The sequence below is a fragment of the Aotus nancymaae genome, unplaced genomic scaffold, assembly GCF_030222135.1.
Source record: "Aotus nancymaae isolate 86718 unplaced genomic scaffold, 86718_ANA_hifiasm-v0.15.2.pri h1tg000029l, whole genome shotgun sequence".
Lineage (NCBI taxonomy): Eukaryota > Metazoa > Chordata > Mammalia > Primates > Aotidae > Aotus > Aotus nancymaae.
In genome coordinates this window covers 51,953,758-51,970,501 of record NW_026988442.1, presented here as the reverse complement: position 1 = coordinate 51,970,501, position 16,744 = coordinate 51,953,758, and the positions used below count along the sequence as shown (strand labels likewise).

Below are 16,744 nucleotides of genomic sequence, written 5' to 3'. Positions count from 1 at the left end.
AGTATTACTAATACATGGTGAGCCCAGTTGACAGTAATGTCTAAAAAGAAGGAAAAACAAAAAACTAGGAGTATGTTCAAAACCTGAAGTGAACTATGGAACATGTAGTGAGATGCCACACAGAGTCCTCAGCAGAAAAAGTGAACAATCACTGATGAACTGTACAGCTTTCAAATGGCTATGCGTGGGCAGATATTTAAAACATCATCATCATGACTCATAGATACTACCTGATCACAAATACATAGAGATAACATAAAAATGGGATAAGACCTTACTTATAGGTACCAATTTACCTTTCTGCTACTCTCCCCTAAACCTCCAATCTCTGTAGCTTGAAAACTTTTACTTTCTTTAAAACAACAAATTGAGACTGTTTCAGGCAGTGTTCATTTAAATATCTTCTATGTACAAGTTTAATCTTCAAACTTTAACGAAACCCAATCTACTAAACACAAATTGCTGTGAACAGAAACTGCCTGAAGAGGATTAATCAACAGCTTTGTATGTCATCCTCTAAACAAGGCCAAACACTGAATCACTATTGAATTCCTCACGTGCAGCTACACCCAGTTCATCTTGAAGAAAGCAGTAAACTATGTAAATCTATTTAAACTGGGAAGATAAGTACTTCACTCATCAAAAGTTAGCAACATTTAACAAGTACAACTACTGGAGGGCAAGACCATTTGTAAAGAGAAGGAAACACACACACGACAGAAACACGCACACACACGTGGAAAAATTTTGCTTTCACTCCCCTACCTCCAAAATCCTACGGGAAACCACTAGGACAACAAACTACTTAGCCAAAAAAATGGCCTTCCTACATGCCACGATGTGCAGAGCCAAAGTATGGTTGGTTTGTAACTTAACTACCTCCAGAAAGCAGTTCCAAAATGGAAGTAAGGAAACATGAAGAGGAGTAGCTAATAAAAGAATTAAAGCAACAACACAAAGATAAAATGAAAATATCAGTTTTCTGTATCCAAAAGCCTTTGAGTATAAATCACTTTTTATGTTTCAAAACACACTAAAATATTTTCACAACTACGAAAGTCTTCATAAATGGTTTCATTTTGGTTTTTGGTGTGCTCTTTTCATATCATCAGATTGGATTTACTTAATGAATACCAAATACGTCAAAGTCACAGTCAACAGTAATAGAACGTACAGATTTGTCCACTGAGATTTGAACCAGTCATCTTTATCTAGATACTGCCTACCGGGTTATCACTCCATTCAAAAGCTTCTCACTTTGACCTGAGCTGAGCAGGTGTATTTCTAATGTGCTCACAGGCCTGTGAAGCAGGAAAATCCTGTTTATACCAGATGATGCCAGAGATCAGTGCTCCCTGATGCCCTGGCTACGCTACGTGGGGGCAGGTTGAGGGATGAGTACCAACCACCTCTGCTTTAACTGAAACTGGCTCACACCTACACAGTCGGCCCTGTGTCTAAAGAGGTTCTGCATTCGCCTACTGAGGATTAACAATATTTGGGGGAAAACAATAAAAATAACAATACAACAATTTGAAGGTAATACAGTATAACAAGTATTAACACAGCAGCTACACTGTGTTAGGTATTATAAGTAATGTAGAGATTAAAGTGTATGAGAGGATGTATATAGGTTATATGCAAATACTACACAATTTTATATCAGGAACTTAAGCCATCCTGGAATCAATCTCCCTTGGATGCTGAGAGATGACTGTATGTGTAAAATGTACAAAGTTTTAAGAGTTGTACAATCATTCAGTACAGCAAAATTTTGGCATCCATGCTGCTTCCAAACATCACAAACTCACCATCTGTATCATCCATTTACTTCATCTTTCACCTCCTATCTCACAAGTTCTCCCTCCCCAAAAAGGTGAGAGGAATCCCTAAACTGGACTTCTCAGATTAGAAGGGTGATGGGTAATGATGAAGATAAGCTTTATATGAGCTTCTATTGAGGTGTGCATGTAGGCAGGCAGCCGTAGTGTGGTGGCTTGAAGAGAGTAATTGCTAGGGTTCAAATCCTGGCTCTGCACTTTGAATTGTACAGACTTGGGGCAAGTTACTTAATCTATGCCTCAGTGTTCTAAACTGTAAAATGGAGATACTAATATTGCCTGCCTCATAGGACTTACAAGATGACTAAATGAGTTAATCTGCCAAAAACATTCAGAACAGCAACCAGCTAGTAGTGAAGTACTCAATGAATGTTAGCTACTACTATAACATATGTATAATGCAAGTGTGATTCAGAACCATTACGTTTTTTTCCAAAGGTGACTGTAAAGTATTCCTTACATTCCATTTTTTCCTCAGGCAAAATATCCGAGATCAGCTCTAACAGCTGATTATGTATTTCTAGACTAAAATCAAACTGCATCATATACTTAAAATTTTCCAATTCTTTCATCAAAATGAACAAACTAATATGAATTGAAAGGTTGAAGCTTAACATCACAAAATCTTATAAAAAGCATTAATTAGACTTCCCATTTAGGCTAAGCCAGGATGAGATCACAAAGTCACTCATGGTAACCAGGTCCCGGCGCTGGAAGTGTGCTTTCCCAGTGAATGGCTAAATACTAACAAAAGAAACCTTTGACTCAAATACCACTGGTACCCGGGGTCTTGTGTCTGTATAATGCCTACACATTCATTTCTTTCTTTGCCTATAGAAAAAAGAAAGTCTGTTTGTTTTTCTGATTCAGTCAGCCCTTTTAGTCTTTGAATCTAAGGAGAGCCCAGTGAAAAGAAGAGCATCTTATCAGCGTGCTCCAGACCAGCAGGCTACCCCCCTTCACACACAAAACCTCCAGCCCCTCACAGCCAAAGGCCTCGCCCTCAGAGCCTTTTCCCCATTTCAGAGCTAACACCCCGCCGGGTTTTGACAACAAATAAATGAATACACAAGGCTCTAACATAATTAGCCATCTTTTCAGGTAGAGTGAGGTGGGTGGGGAGGAGGGGTTGTGAGGAGAATGTTTATTGTAAATTGGCTGCTTTATGAAGTTGATGTAAGTGTACTGGATCAGAGAGCATTTTTTTAAAATGAAGCCACATGAAGCGACTTCCAGATGCCTGCTTCTGAATCTTGACTATCTTAGCATATCCTTCAGCCAAGTCAGAAATGCAGATTTTATTTATTTAATTCATTAAAGGAAAGAACTTCTTAACCCAGGTAAAAGATCCATGGACTTCCAAATCAAGGGCACACAGACCACGGTGTGTGTTTATTGCCTTTTTAAAGGGAAATTAACATAGAAAAGAACTAAAGACCAGAAGGCAGAAAAGATTTCTTCTTGACATTGCCACAATACTTGCAAATAATGCTGGGACACACACACACACACACACACACACACACACACACACACACAGTGACTCTGAAAACAAGAACTAAACATAATCAATAATCCTGTAAATACCTAAAGGGAAGCCACCAGGCATCACTGTCATCGGTCGTGATCTTAAAAGAGCCACGGTCTGCATGGAAGGATACAGTTCGCTTGTATCCTTATTGGGATAATAACTTAATTGATTTGTCTCAGTGGCTAAGGATGTAGACAAGAGATTTATTACGGAGGAAAAATATCTGCAATCCTGTTTTTGTTTTCTCAACAAGCATCTTGCCACTGACCTCTAAATCAGTTTAACCTTTTCTAAACAGACCTGCACATTTTTTAGATAATTTAAAGCTAGGTTTTGTTATTGCTGCTGTTGAAAGGCTCTGTGAGATTTATCACAACATGGCTTCAGTAACCTTCTTTTAAAAACAAAGATGAAAAACAAAACAAAAGGCCTCAACTATAAGCTCCCAGCTCCATTCCTTTTCCTGGCAGGGGATTGTGATCTGACCACTGAAGTGGCTTTGGAGTTCAATCTGTTAAAAAATGCATGAAACGGTATGAAAATAGGAAAGAGCATGTGTATGACTCAGGCATATCCAAGTATCTTTTGCAACTAGGATGTCACAGGATTTCCCTGTGCTACTGAAAACCTTGAGAAAGTGACAGTAGAAGTTCCTGTTTCTTTTTCTTTTTTCTTTAAATGAGGGAGGCGCGCGCGAACACACATACACACATACAGACACAGACACACACACACAGACACAGACACACGTCTTCCGGGTTTCCTACGAATCAGACAGGTTCTCTGAGGTTCCAAGCGAAGACTGCACACCAGCGTCACGACTTATTACCGTACTCCGCTACACACAAAGGTTTCGGGAAAAACCCAAACTTGTTGCAGAGCTGGGCGAAGACCCCGGCCCGGCGCGCCACTGCCCTCCCCGCCTCTCCGCCCCTGCCCCTACCCCTTCCTCCACTTCCCACCCTGCCAGACCCGGGCAGCGGGGGCGAGGGCATCTCCCCGGCTCAGATCGCCGGCCAAGCCGTCCCCGCGGGCCGCCTTCCTGGGAAACAAGGTCACCGCCCAGCCGGTCCCTCCGAGGAGGCGCGGAGCCCCCGAGCGCGGCCGTCTTTGTAACGCGGGGCTCGCCGGCCTCGGCGCGGCATCCCGGCCGCCGCCTCACCTGCTTGCGATAGGGCGTCCTGCAGTTGCTGCTGCCCCCGGGGTTGCCGCTGCTGCTGGGGAAGATCATCGCTGCGGGCGGCGGGCGCGGGCGCGGGCGCGGGGCAGCCTCGCCGCGAGGGGGAGGGCGCAGGGAGGGGGCCGGCTGGGCCCGGGGCCGCGGCAGCTCTGGGAACTCCCTCTCGCCGCGCGGCGGCGGCCGGCGGGGGCTGCAGCTCCGCGCTTACTTCCCCTCCGCCCTCGACCTCCGCACTCGCCTAAAAGTGCAGCGCGGCGGCGGGCGAGACTGGAGCAGCTCGGGCGGCCGCCGCCCTGCGTGCCATGGACGGGAGTTCGCGCGCAGAGCTGGCGGCGTCGCCGACTCTCCCGGCGGCAGCGGAGGAGCAGCGCCGCCGCGTCCCCACCTACCGCGGCCTCAACCACCGCCCCGAGAGCGCGCCGGCCGGGGGCGGGGAGGCGGCCGCGCACCGCCTAGCGCCGCGCCCAGGCCCACCCGCGCCTCCCCGCCCGCCCACGGGGCGCGGCGCCTACCGCCCCACCGCCCGCCCGGCCCCCGCGCTCTCCCTCTCGGGCTTGGGGCCGGGGCCGGGGCCGGGCGGCCCGGGGTGCCGCCGGCGCCCCCGCTCTGGTGCAATGGTTGGGTCTGGCTCCCCGCATGCCGCACATTCCTCGGAGTAGCCATCCCCCCTCCTCTGTTCTTTTTCCCCCGCAGTTCTTTCCTAAGCCCCAGCGGCAGCTTTGCACCCCGGCTCGAAGACCTTTAGAAGGGCGTCGCTTCGGGGACCACTCTGGCACCTGGGTCTTCCCTCTCTTCTTCACCTTTCAAACTAGGCCCCCCGCACCATTCTCCAAGAGAAGGTGCGGACAGTCACCCCTACTTTGACTAACACACGAACCTCCCGTCAAACCTCTGCAAATCTCCATCCCCCCGATTCACACGCTAAAATTTTAGCAGAGAAAACAGGTCTCCACTCGCCAACCCCTCAACCAAATAAGATCGGTAAAGTTTTGTTTTATCCCTAAGCCAGAGTTTACCAGCTTTCCTTCAGGATGACAATATCAAGGAGTTAAAATCATTTAAGGCCATCGGTTTGGTAAACCTTTCTCCTTCCTGAAAACTGGAACAGTGTAATCCTTCCTTATGTTAATTATTAGATGCGACACAAATGTGTTCTAAAGACACAGACACTCGGCAAAAAAAAAAAAAAAAAGACAAAGGGAGGAGGGACTTTCCTTTGTTTCCCGATGTAAATGACCTAAGGCTGCTCAAGCTGCCCCTGTTCTCGACCACCTTTCCGTGGACGTATGAAGCCCCGAACCTGGGCAGTGCAGGCCTCCACGGCAGCCCGGACTTGCAGAACCTGCCGTCGCTGGATAAGCCACTGGGACGGGATTGCCATCCTTCAAATTGGCCTGTTCCACAGTTACTATTAGAGAATATTATCGCTGCAGTGAACATTACAGAGTTCTTCCTTGGTTTCTGATCTCTTAATACCTTCCTGGAAAGGCTCATCTGCCATGATAATGAAAAATCCTAACTTGTCTAAAAAGTGAAGGCATATAAATTCTGGCTTCCCTAAGGAAAACGGTGTCCCCTATGGAAATGAAGTCTTCTGGCAAAGCTGTGGCCATTCAAAGGCTTTTCTAGCCACAAAGAATTGGAAAAACATTCATCCTAGATATCCTGCTGGTGACTCAGTGAACCCCTTCCACTCAGGCTCTTCCAACATTCTCCAGCCAGATAACTGGAAAGCCTCAGTTATTATAAATAACCGTATAAAATACACATGTAATTCCTAATTCTTTTCATTAAAAAAAAAAAAAAAGGCAGCAAACTAATTTATTCTGGGCACAATACTAGGTGCCCAGAATAAGTTACTAGGTAAGAACTTGCCAGACAAAATTCACAGTAAAAATCTGTCCTTTAAAGTGATTAAATATTAAACACAGTATAATGGTCATTCATTGAAAGTTGGTATATCTGCTGGAATTATTTTCTGCTACTCCATGGATAAGACAACTGTTTTGACTGCCCTTTTGCAATCTCCTCTCACTAGGACCCTCTACTGCCAGTTACCAAGCACAAGTATAAAATAGAAGACATTCATCAGAATGTTCAAGTCATAGGTGCCTTTCCCTGAGAACTTACTGCTCAACACCCCAGCAGCTCAGACCCATCATCTGTGCATCTATTTAAAAATCCCATATACAACCTCAGTTGTCAAGAGTGGTCTCTTAGGAAACCACAATGTCAACCACAAAAGAACAGCATAGATTAATTTTTCTATGGCTGTAATCTAAGGTCATGATATTTTGGACACTGTGCTATTCGGAATGCTAAAATTTGATTGGATACACTCTGCAGTAGTTTTGCGAGGATAAGAGAAGTTTTTAAGTGATGATAAAATTCACATTAGAACACTAAAAGAATTCTAATACTAAATATTAAGATATACTAAGAATACTAAAAGAATACTAAAAAGACTCTAAGACTAGAAAAGGATATCTAAAAGCCAACAAAATGTATGTTCTGTAATGGTGAATGACATAAAAGGAGAGAATATAAGGCATATTTGTTTAAAAAAACAATGTCCAACAGGGTTCAAAAGTTCCAAACTTAAGTAGGTGCTGTGTTCTTAAGTAAGTAAAGCATTACAAAGAGATAAGATAGATTGTCTACCCTCAACAAAATATAAAATGTAATGAAGTCACTCAAACCCCAAGAATGGAATGTAAGAAAAATAACAGAACTATGAGACCCTGTGCATAACATACACACTCAATTATAGATTATTCGTAAGTTCTTAGTTTTAAGAGTGATTACAGAGATAGATCCTGGTGAGGTTCATCTGAAAAATTCCTCAACCTTTGAAACAAATACGTTCTAAGACAGAGAAAGTAAGAAAACAGTCCAGAGAGACTGCAAGTTATCATGGTGAGAACAGGGCTTTGGAACCTGTCCTGGAGATACTCATCCTCTTTAAAGGGAAACAGACTTTGCTGCCTGGGCTGTCCTGTCTTCCTCCCTCACCTCACTCAGCTGATAGGTAAAGAAGCTGTGGGAATCTGATCTAAGGGCAACCAATCCACAGGCAGGCCAGTGACCTATGACCTGGCTGGGATTGGAAAAATGAGCAGGGCCAATCCAATTCTCACCCTTGGGGATCTGATTCAGAAAACTCCAATGGCTGAACCAGTTACTAAAAGGGCAGAAACTGCAAGAGTGCCAGGGGGTAGAGTTGAGGCCACAACAAGCCAAAACCATATGCAAGCCGAGGTTATGAGGAAGCAGAAACTATGAGTAAACAGGAAGCTGACTGGCAGCAGGCAGACAGTAGGGCACGCCAGGAGTGGGTGAGCACTTGGCAGTGAAATGATGGAGGGGGCTGCCGTCCCTAGAGCTGCTTTGGCTCCTAAGACTTACAACAGCCCCTCCACATGTGGACTTCAAACACCCTTCTTCAGAGAGTTTAAAGGAATCTGTACTTTGCAATCCAAGGAACAGAATTAAAGCGGAGTCAAGCAGATCTGGCTCCATATTTCAGCTTCCCACTTGTGCTCTGGGCAAGTCTGCTAACCTCTCTGAGTGCCAGACTCCTCACAGAAGTGTCTTCAGTACAGTACCTGGACAAAAGTGCCAAACTCAATAAATGGCAGTTGTTGTTATTGTTTTTCCAGGTTTTATCATGGTAGTGTATAGATTTAAATGGTTACACTGTGCAAATAACTGATGCTGAACATCAAAAAACAGGAGCAAGGGTACAATAGGAATTGATGTCAAACAAATTTAGGCAAAGGGAAGTCACTTTTTAAAAAAAACTGTTAAATGGCTGGATGAATATGCTTTCTAAGGTTGTGTATACTGCAGATTTAACTTTAAAAGGTTAAAAAAATGTCTGGAAAACGGTCTGTTTCAAGAGCATAGGTGCACTGAAGTTTTTCTTCATCTGTTTTGTCAGATTTCCCTTAAAGAAGTTATGTATTGGAACAGAGCCATTTTTGTATGAATATGACAACTGTGAGCAGTATCAGAGATCACTCTCATAAGCCAGGAGGTGTATACCAACTAGAATAATAAGGATGGAGCCACCAGTACGTGCAGAAGCCTGCAGTCTAGTATAGGAGATGACACACATAGGTAATAATGCCTTCTGCCACTTAAAAAGAGCTTGTATACCTGAAATTTGAGAATCTGAATTTGAAAGACATTTGTTCCAAAGCAACAATTTTAAAATGAGACTTTCATTTTTAAGCCTTTCACCTCTCATTTAACTTTCACAACAACCCTTTGAGGTTGGAAGGGTTATAAGCCTCAATGTACAGATGTAAGAAAAAAAGTTAAGACTGGGTGACCAATCCATCCACAAAGCTAGTAAGCAAATAGCAAACTAGGGCTAAAATCTAGACCTAGCTAGGGTTAAAAGATTTACTAAGTCTTGTGCTCTCTAAAACTCTGTAATGCTGCATTTCAAAAAAAAAGCCTCATAGATAATGCTTCAATTCTTAGGTGAGTACTTATAAACCATAGAGCACCCAAATTGCTTGCTGTACACTAATAATGCAAGGCATTAAGTGATAAGTGCCAGGCAAGTGGTCTAGACAATCGTGTGCTATGGGAGTCCGCAGCAGGGAGAGATCAATACAGGATACAACATGGGCGTGGGAAGCTCAGCTGTATAAATGTTTTGTCTGAGGGATACTCAGAAAGAAGTATTGTGCACATGATCAGAAAAACAGAACTACAGATAGAAGGCTTGCATGAGAGAGAATGCAGACTTGGGATAATCACTGCTGAAATAATTGCTAATTGATGGACTTCCTGAAAGGGGCAGGTGAGGAGTCCTAGGGGGCCCATCACTCTAATACACCTATTACCAAACCCCACATAAGAGTAAGCTTTGAATGAAATTACTACAAAGAAAGTATGGTGGTGAAGCTAAGCTTTGAAAGAAGAAAAAAAAATGGGGGCAGAGAAGATGTCCAATGAGATAAGAATAGAACACCTCTATCAAGAAAAGAACTGACCTACACGCAGGTTCTAACCCTCTATTGCTGCTGAACCATTTCAAGCACCCATTTTTATTTGGGTCAAATTCAAAGGTGAAAGGAATTAAGAAGAAAAATTCATTCAACACTAGATCAGACTGCAACCTTGAACGTGTAACATGTAGCCACACAGTATAGTTTAGTATAAGCAGTTCACACCAAAAAAACGATTTACATTTGACAGTCTATGTATAAAGCTCATGAAGCCTCTGGCTCCCAGCAAAACAGAAGAAAAAAAAAGAAGAAGAAAAAATATGGGGTCAGCAGATTCTTTAAATTTCTGTTCTTTCTTGGTACAAAATAGGGTTGATAAAGTACCTTATTTCTAAAGTAGCAGCAACATTTTCTATTATTTACTGTTTTGCTTTTTAAAAAATCTGCAATTCTTACTCCAGACTTAAAGTCTCCCTAGACATGTATAAAAGTACATGTGTATAAAACTGAAACCACTGTAATAAAATAAAACTATAGCTATAATCCTAGAAGGTATAGAGAACAATATAAACATAGCCATATTCTGATGAGTCCCACCAGAAGCCATAGTCTGATTATTCTGTCCTGGTTAACAAAACAGAATAAATGAGTTTTGTCCCACTGCTGCTTCTCTGCATGTAGTATTAAATAATAATAGCTGTCATTTATTGAGTAACTACTATATTCTAGGCACTTTCTAAGCACATTACACACACACACACACACACACACACACAGAGAGAGAGAGAGAGAGAAGAATGACTATCCCGTTTTACCAAAGAGAAAACTGAGTAATTTTCCCAAGGTCACAGATCCAATACGTAGTAGAGTTGGGGTTTGATCTTGAATCTCTTTAACTCCAAAGTCCCCTGTCTCCAATATTATTACTAATGGTTACTATTACTGTTAACTATAGATCAAGTCCAAGCCCCATAGGGAAAAACTTACATGGTATTAAAGAGCCAAAGCTTGGGCATCAGAGCACCTGACCCTGAATCTTGGCTTCACCATTTACCATCTGTGTGACATTCGGCAAGGCACTTATCCTTTCTAGAAGTCTTCATCTGCTCATGTATAAAAGCATATGAATTTACATTACATTTCCATTCCACTGAATATAAATGCAAACTTTCCAATATTCAAATATCTCATGAATAGCACAGGTATATATTCAGCCGCAACCTAGCACCTAAATCTCACTTCACTAATGGTTGCTAAGGTGTAACTCCTCTCTTTAAACCAGTTTTATTTTCTGGAATCACTGGCAGGACAGAGTTGGGAGAGAAGCAGAGAAATTTATCCTCTGGGATATTGTAGGATATTGTAAATTTATCTTCTGGGATATAGCTGAGATGGTGGTTAGGTGAAACTAATTTCCAGAATCCTGAAACTGGAACTAAGTTTTATTTTCCCTCAAAAAAGGGTGAGAGACCATATTAGAGATTAGCTATGTTGTGAAATTCATAGATGCTTATTTTAGGTCAACTAAAATCCTAATCGCCATGTACGGCATTTCTCTTTACGGAGAAACATCCTGCAAATTTGAAACAAATAACTTACAAATATTTTTGGATCTAATCTGCTCATAAATTAGTTATTGCTCTACTCTTGCATAATAGATAATAAAAATTCAAAGCTGACTGCAATTTTTGGCATAAGGGTTCTCTATAAGTTTCTGTCCCTATGTTTTTCTACTAAAAAAATAGTTTAGTTAGCTAGCCCAACTAACCTGGGAGGTTGAGGCTGCAGTGAGCTGAGATCTCACCACTGCACTCCAGCCTGGCCAACAGAGCAAGACCCTATCTCAAAAAAAAATCTATAAAAACAGGTACATGGATTTATATCCTTTTTCAAAAATCCAACATCTGAATAAAAGGCTATTTAAATTAAAAATTCAAGATTTTGCTTTGGTTTAAACAACAGTGAATTTATAGCTATATATCAAATTCCATAGTAAAATAAGTAAACTATTTGGGATACCAAGACAAATAGAAGGTCCATTTTTCATATATTGTGAATTGCTGTTTTCCTAAATTGACTGGGCGATGTCTCAATTTTCCGTATTCTGATTGTGAAAATCTAGTACTGGAGCTGTTATTCTCCATGCCTATTGTAAGCCTATAAAAATATAAGTGATTATTTTCAGAATATTTCAAGATAATTAAATGAATTTTCCATGAATTATAGTAAAACTCATAAATTAAGACAGAAAGATATTACTAGGTAATCTCTGAAATTACAGTAGTAGAGCTGATCTTGGGTCTCTCTGACTCGGAAGAGATGGAAGTAACATAATTATGTATGTGAGCAAACTGTGGGTAAAAGACAAGAGCTGAGGTGAGGACAGAAGGAACGGGTGTGCTAGGAAAATTTCTAATCACATCCACCTCTTGCTATAGGACCTGGGAAGAGACAGAAAGTACTTAGGGAAAAAAAAACTGGAAAACTGGAGCCAAAATCTTTAAATCATGGGAAACAAAATTAATTCAAACCTGGAATGATCATGTCATTGACATGAGTAAAAATCTAACATTAATAGCAAATTGTACTGGGGAAAAACAAAACCCTCGGGTTAGCTAAGAATGGCAAAAGGTTATTTAATAAGAAATTCCTAATTATCTATAGGGAGAGGGTGCATAACCAATGTCTACCCAAAACCTAGGATAGATAGCACAAGTAAGGTTTTAAAGCACTCAAAACACTGAAGGAAAGAAACAGTACATTTCCTTTCTCTTCAGTTGCTAAAATTACCATTAAATTAGGTCTATTTCACTTGAAGAGGAGGATGCTGGAATAATTAATGACGTCCTTTATGTAAATGAGAATGCTGAAAAGCCTTTCATTCTCCACTGAATTATAAAGGTTCAAACAAGAAGATATAGAATTACAAGTGAATTTCTATTCAGTTGAATATGTATGAAGGCAAACTTTCCAACATCAGGATATATATAGTTAAGGGTACTGAAATAGGATATTACAAGGAGCTAATAAAAATTCCCCACCCTGAGTGTCTTTAAGAATGACTAGTTCTGGGTTATCTAGTACACTTAACACATGGGGTGAACTGATGACAGACCTGTGGCAAATGGATACTCCCCAAGCGAAGAGAAGGCAAATGAGGAAACTCCGATGCTGCCATGACAATGTGACTGATGGTGACATCAGTGATTCCTAATTCCAAACTGAAAAGAACACTCCCAGAACGCTGACAACATATTAGATACACCCAGAACCACCCTTCCTTCATCTCCCAATCTAATGTTTGATTTAGTGGCAAATAAAATGTTTCAAACAAGGCATTATTATTAAGTGTTAAAATCCGGTTAGACTCTTTTAAACTGGAGAAAGTGCCAGAAGGAAGAAGTAGATAACTTCTGAAGACATTTCCATTTTTCAGAGCTATTTACATTTTTCACACCTATAGACGTAATGAATTTATAAAAATGTTACAATTTATAAAATGCTTTATTATGCATTATCTCATTAAAGTCTGAGGAAGGAGGCGGGACGGGTATTCTCTCCCCCAACCCCATCTGTTTTTGAATGGGTAGATACCCTCAGGTAGGTCAGGTAATTTGCCCTAGGACATGAAGCCTTAGAAATATAGAATTTCAGAGGTGGAAAAAATTATTATGGCCAGTCCTTGTAACTTATATACAATAATCATTCAATAAATCTTTCAGTAATTGAATGAATGCTACACTCTCTCCTTGGACAACTTAACCAATAATAAATTCATTTCATCTATTCATATTTAGTGATATCTACTAGAAAACTGTTAAACAGCCTTGAAATCTAAAACCATCCATCATAGTTCTACCACAGGACTAGAATCTGCATCTTCTATACATTGTATAGTGCTTTTTCTCTGTATTCTGTACTAGTCAACTCATAAAAGTGAGAGCTAAGTCATCTTTTCTTGAGCTTTAAGAATCTTATGACATTGTTTAAACAGTCTGTAAATCTCTAATGATTTAACTTAACCTAATGTCCTGCACATAGTATGTTTGTTGCAGGCATGAATGGATGAGGTAAAAGTTTTCTTGTGTATACACACACACACACACACACACACACACAGGTAAAAGTTTTCCTGCATGCACGCGTGCACATACACACACCCCAAATAATTTTCACCTTCTTTCAAAACCATGAATATCTGAGTTAGAAAGAGTTGAATGTAAAAAATGTAGTGATCAACTAATACAGAATATGCTTTATAAACTACATAGTGAATTTGCATCCCAATCTTTAGGTTACTTAAGATCATAAAGAGATACTAAATAAATGTTGCATTTTGCAACTGTATGTGACTTACTTATTCAGGAAATGAAATTTGATAACCAAATAGTTTCTCTTGACTTCAACCATTAATTGTCAGAATAAATCTTCTCACTTTATTTTTTGGGTAAAAGAGAAGTATCATACTCATCTCTCTGCAATCAGTGTCCTATAAATACTCAGATACAAACTGGATGTCATGCGATCTAAAAGGCCACTGATTGTGAGCTGCCTGAATACTGAGATGTTAACATTTGAAAAAAGTGGACAACAGTAATTAAAAGACACCATAACTTGCAACCTGCATTTCAACTGCAGAAATGTTGAAATGTAAAAAAAGTGAGTCGTAGAATCTCTAAAGTATGGCATACAAGTACATGAACACACAGCATGCAAATGCATATCCATGTCCTTTTTATTCATAACCTTGGCTTTAGAAATACATTTGTCAAACACTCATTTTTAACCTTCCTAAGAACACAGAGCTACTAAGTTTTTACAAGTAAATGACTCATAGGCTCAGTTTTTCCAAGGAGATCTGACAGTGTGTCTTACAAGTAGTGGGCACAGTCTGCACGCATCGGAATGAGAAACTTTACCCTAATCTCACAAAGACATCCATCACAAAGGAACAAGCTGAGCTGTCTGCTTTCCTCCTCAGCTCTCTCTCCACAATCATGCTGTTATACTTAAAGTGTTTTTACATGTACAGTGCATTTATATAATAAGAAAGATGAATGGGAGATGAACCTAAATCTATAGATACTTATCAGACTTCGCCATGTATACTTCTTGCTGTTACTGCTTTAAACTGTAAAAGCATGTTCTCTTGAACATGAATCTTGAGAACATGAATCTTGAACTGTTACTTCTTTGGCAAGTTTTAGCCAAATGCATGCATATACACAGACACACAGACACTGAAAACATCAGTCATAGGTACTGTTCCGGCACATGGCATCAATTCCAACCAAGGAGCCTCACCAATTTCCACCCTTTTACAGTACTGGAGTGCCAGTTCTCAGTCTTCCTCGGGTTTCAGATTGGAAAAGCAATTTTTACATAGATCAGGTAAATCAGATAAAAAAGACATATATCTGAAATGATTATCACAGTCCTTAAAATTGATATGAAATTACAAAGTGAATCAAAAGCAATAACTTAACAGTTAAGATGACCCAGTTATAAGAAGAGATGTAAATGATTCACATTTGGAACAACGACTATTAGTACCTGATAATTCATATTTGTTCAGGAACTGACTAGTTCCTTGCATTCCCTCCTCTTCCATATGCAGCATTCCTTTTAATCATTTAACTGCTGGTGTGATGATAAAACCAACATGAAAAACTGAAACAAATTGGCCAATTTATTTATTGACTACAGGTTGATTAACCTGAGGCTTGGGGATTATCTATTAATTTCATTTATCTGCTATGTTCCCCTTGGTATAAGAGAAAATCATAATTGATCTCACTTTGAAAGTCATCTTATAAGAATTATTAACACACCAAACTACTGCTATACCCAACCCCCTAACACAGGGCTTGGCACATATTAAGTGTTCAAATACTGGTTCATCAATGTTTGAATGAATGAATAGGCAATGTATTAAAAATGTATGCAAGTCCTATTCAAACAGATGTTATTATTCTATAAAGTTAAAACAAGCTTATGACTGAAATATTTGTTAATTCAGTGATAAATTTTACATTCTAATTTATTAGCCAAACTTCTTCAATATTAAAGAATATCATGTCAAGTTCTATAATTCACAATTTCTTGATTGATTTGAAAATATATTCTATTTCGAAGGGGCTCTTTTAAAAGAAGTCTTAGCTATTTGCTATGAACATTATTAAATGTATCAGGCCAAAAAGCATTGCAAATCACTATAGGAAATGTTTTCCCCTCTTCCTATGCCCATCTGTCCCTTTATTTTAAAGAAAAACATACTTTAAGTTTTTAGTGACTAACACATTTTTTATGTAGGTGTATAAACTCTTTTAAAAAATTTATTTTAGTCCCATGTCTACTCCTAGGTATATAAACTCTTGTAGTTTGAAATCCTATCATTTGTTTCATTCTACCATTTAACATTTAAAAGGTTGTATCAGTAAATAAGAATGAACAAAGTGCTGATAATTGCTGAAGTTTTTCTTTCTACCTTATTGTATCTTTGGAAATATCCAAAATTCAAGTATTTTTAGTGGATCTCACTGTACTCAAAGCCTTGTGAGGTTGATTCAGAGGATTCCAGACAATCAAAGTAAATTGATTCTTTGTGCTACAGCACCTAGGAAGTGACTACATAGCTGGTGTTAAGTTTTCTTTTAAATAACTACTTTATCTGCCCATTTTACCTTTTCCTCGTGAATCTCTCCTAAAAAGGAAAATGGGAAAAAAACATTTAAAAAGTTGAAATATGAGACTACAGTCTGGATAGTACAAAGGTTACAGTAAACCCATTAAGAAATGCTGCAAATCTAAGGGGTGAAAGAGATAGGATGCAGCTGATTTCTACACTTCACAGTGAAAATATACCATTTTTAAATCAGCAGCTTATCTGTGAGTCATACTGACTCTCTTCTCTTTCTCCATATCTTTTATCTGTTAGTTTTCTCAAGCTAGAACTGCTGGAACTCTTCTGTTTTTCCCTCTGACTAGTCCTTATTTACTCCAAATTGTTGTTTATCCTGCTTCCAAAATAATTTTTTTCTGGCCTCTTTGGCTGTATCACTCTACTTCCTAAAACTCCCACATCAAATGCAAATTTCTGAACAGCACTTGTAAAGCTCTCCACTTTCTAACTCCCTTATCCCTTTACCTCTATTCCAGCTACTATTTGTGTCTTGGCTGCCCATGAACTCACTCTTCTCTGGCTCTGAGCTTTGCCAGGAAACAGCCTCTG

The 16,744-nt window shown here is 40.0% G+C and overlaps 1 protein-coding gene across 10 annotated transcripts in view; it reads right to left on the bottom strand.

Annotated features, from left to right (window-relative positions):
- RBMS1 (RNA binding motif single stranded interacting protein 1) overlaps positions 1-16,744 on the bottom strand; it is a 215,660-nt gene that overhangs the window by 128,952 nt on the left and 69,964 nt on the right. The window contains exon 1 of one of the 10 annotated variants that reach the window (XM_064382681.1): positions 4,535-4,615. The exons of 8 other annotated variants lie outside the window; for them this stretch is intronic. In XM_064382681.1, coding sequence (XP_064238751.1) covers positions 4,535-4,603 — 69 coding nt within the window. In that variant the 5' untranslated portion in view covers positions 4,604-4,615. Of the gene's footprint in view, positions 1-4,534; positions 4,616-16,744 lie in introns of those variants that run through there. One more of the 10 variants, XM_064382684.1, reaches the window with a different exon arrangement.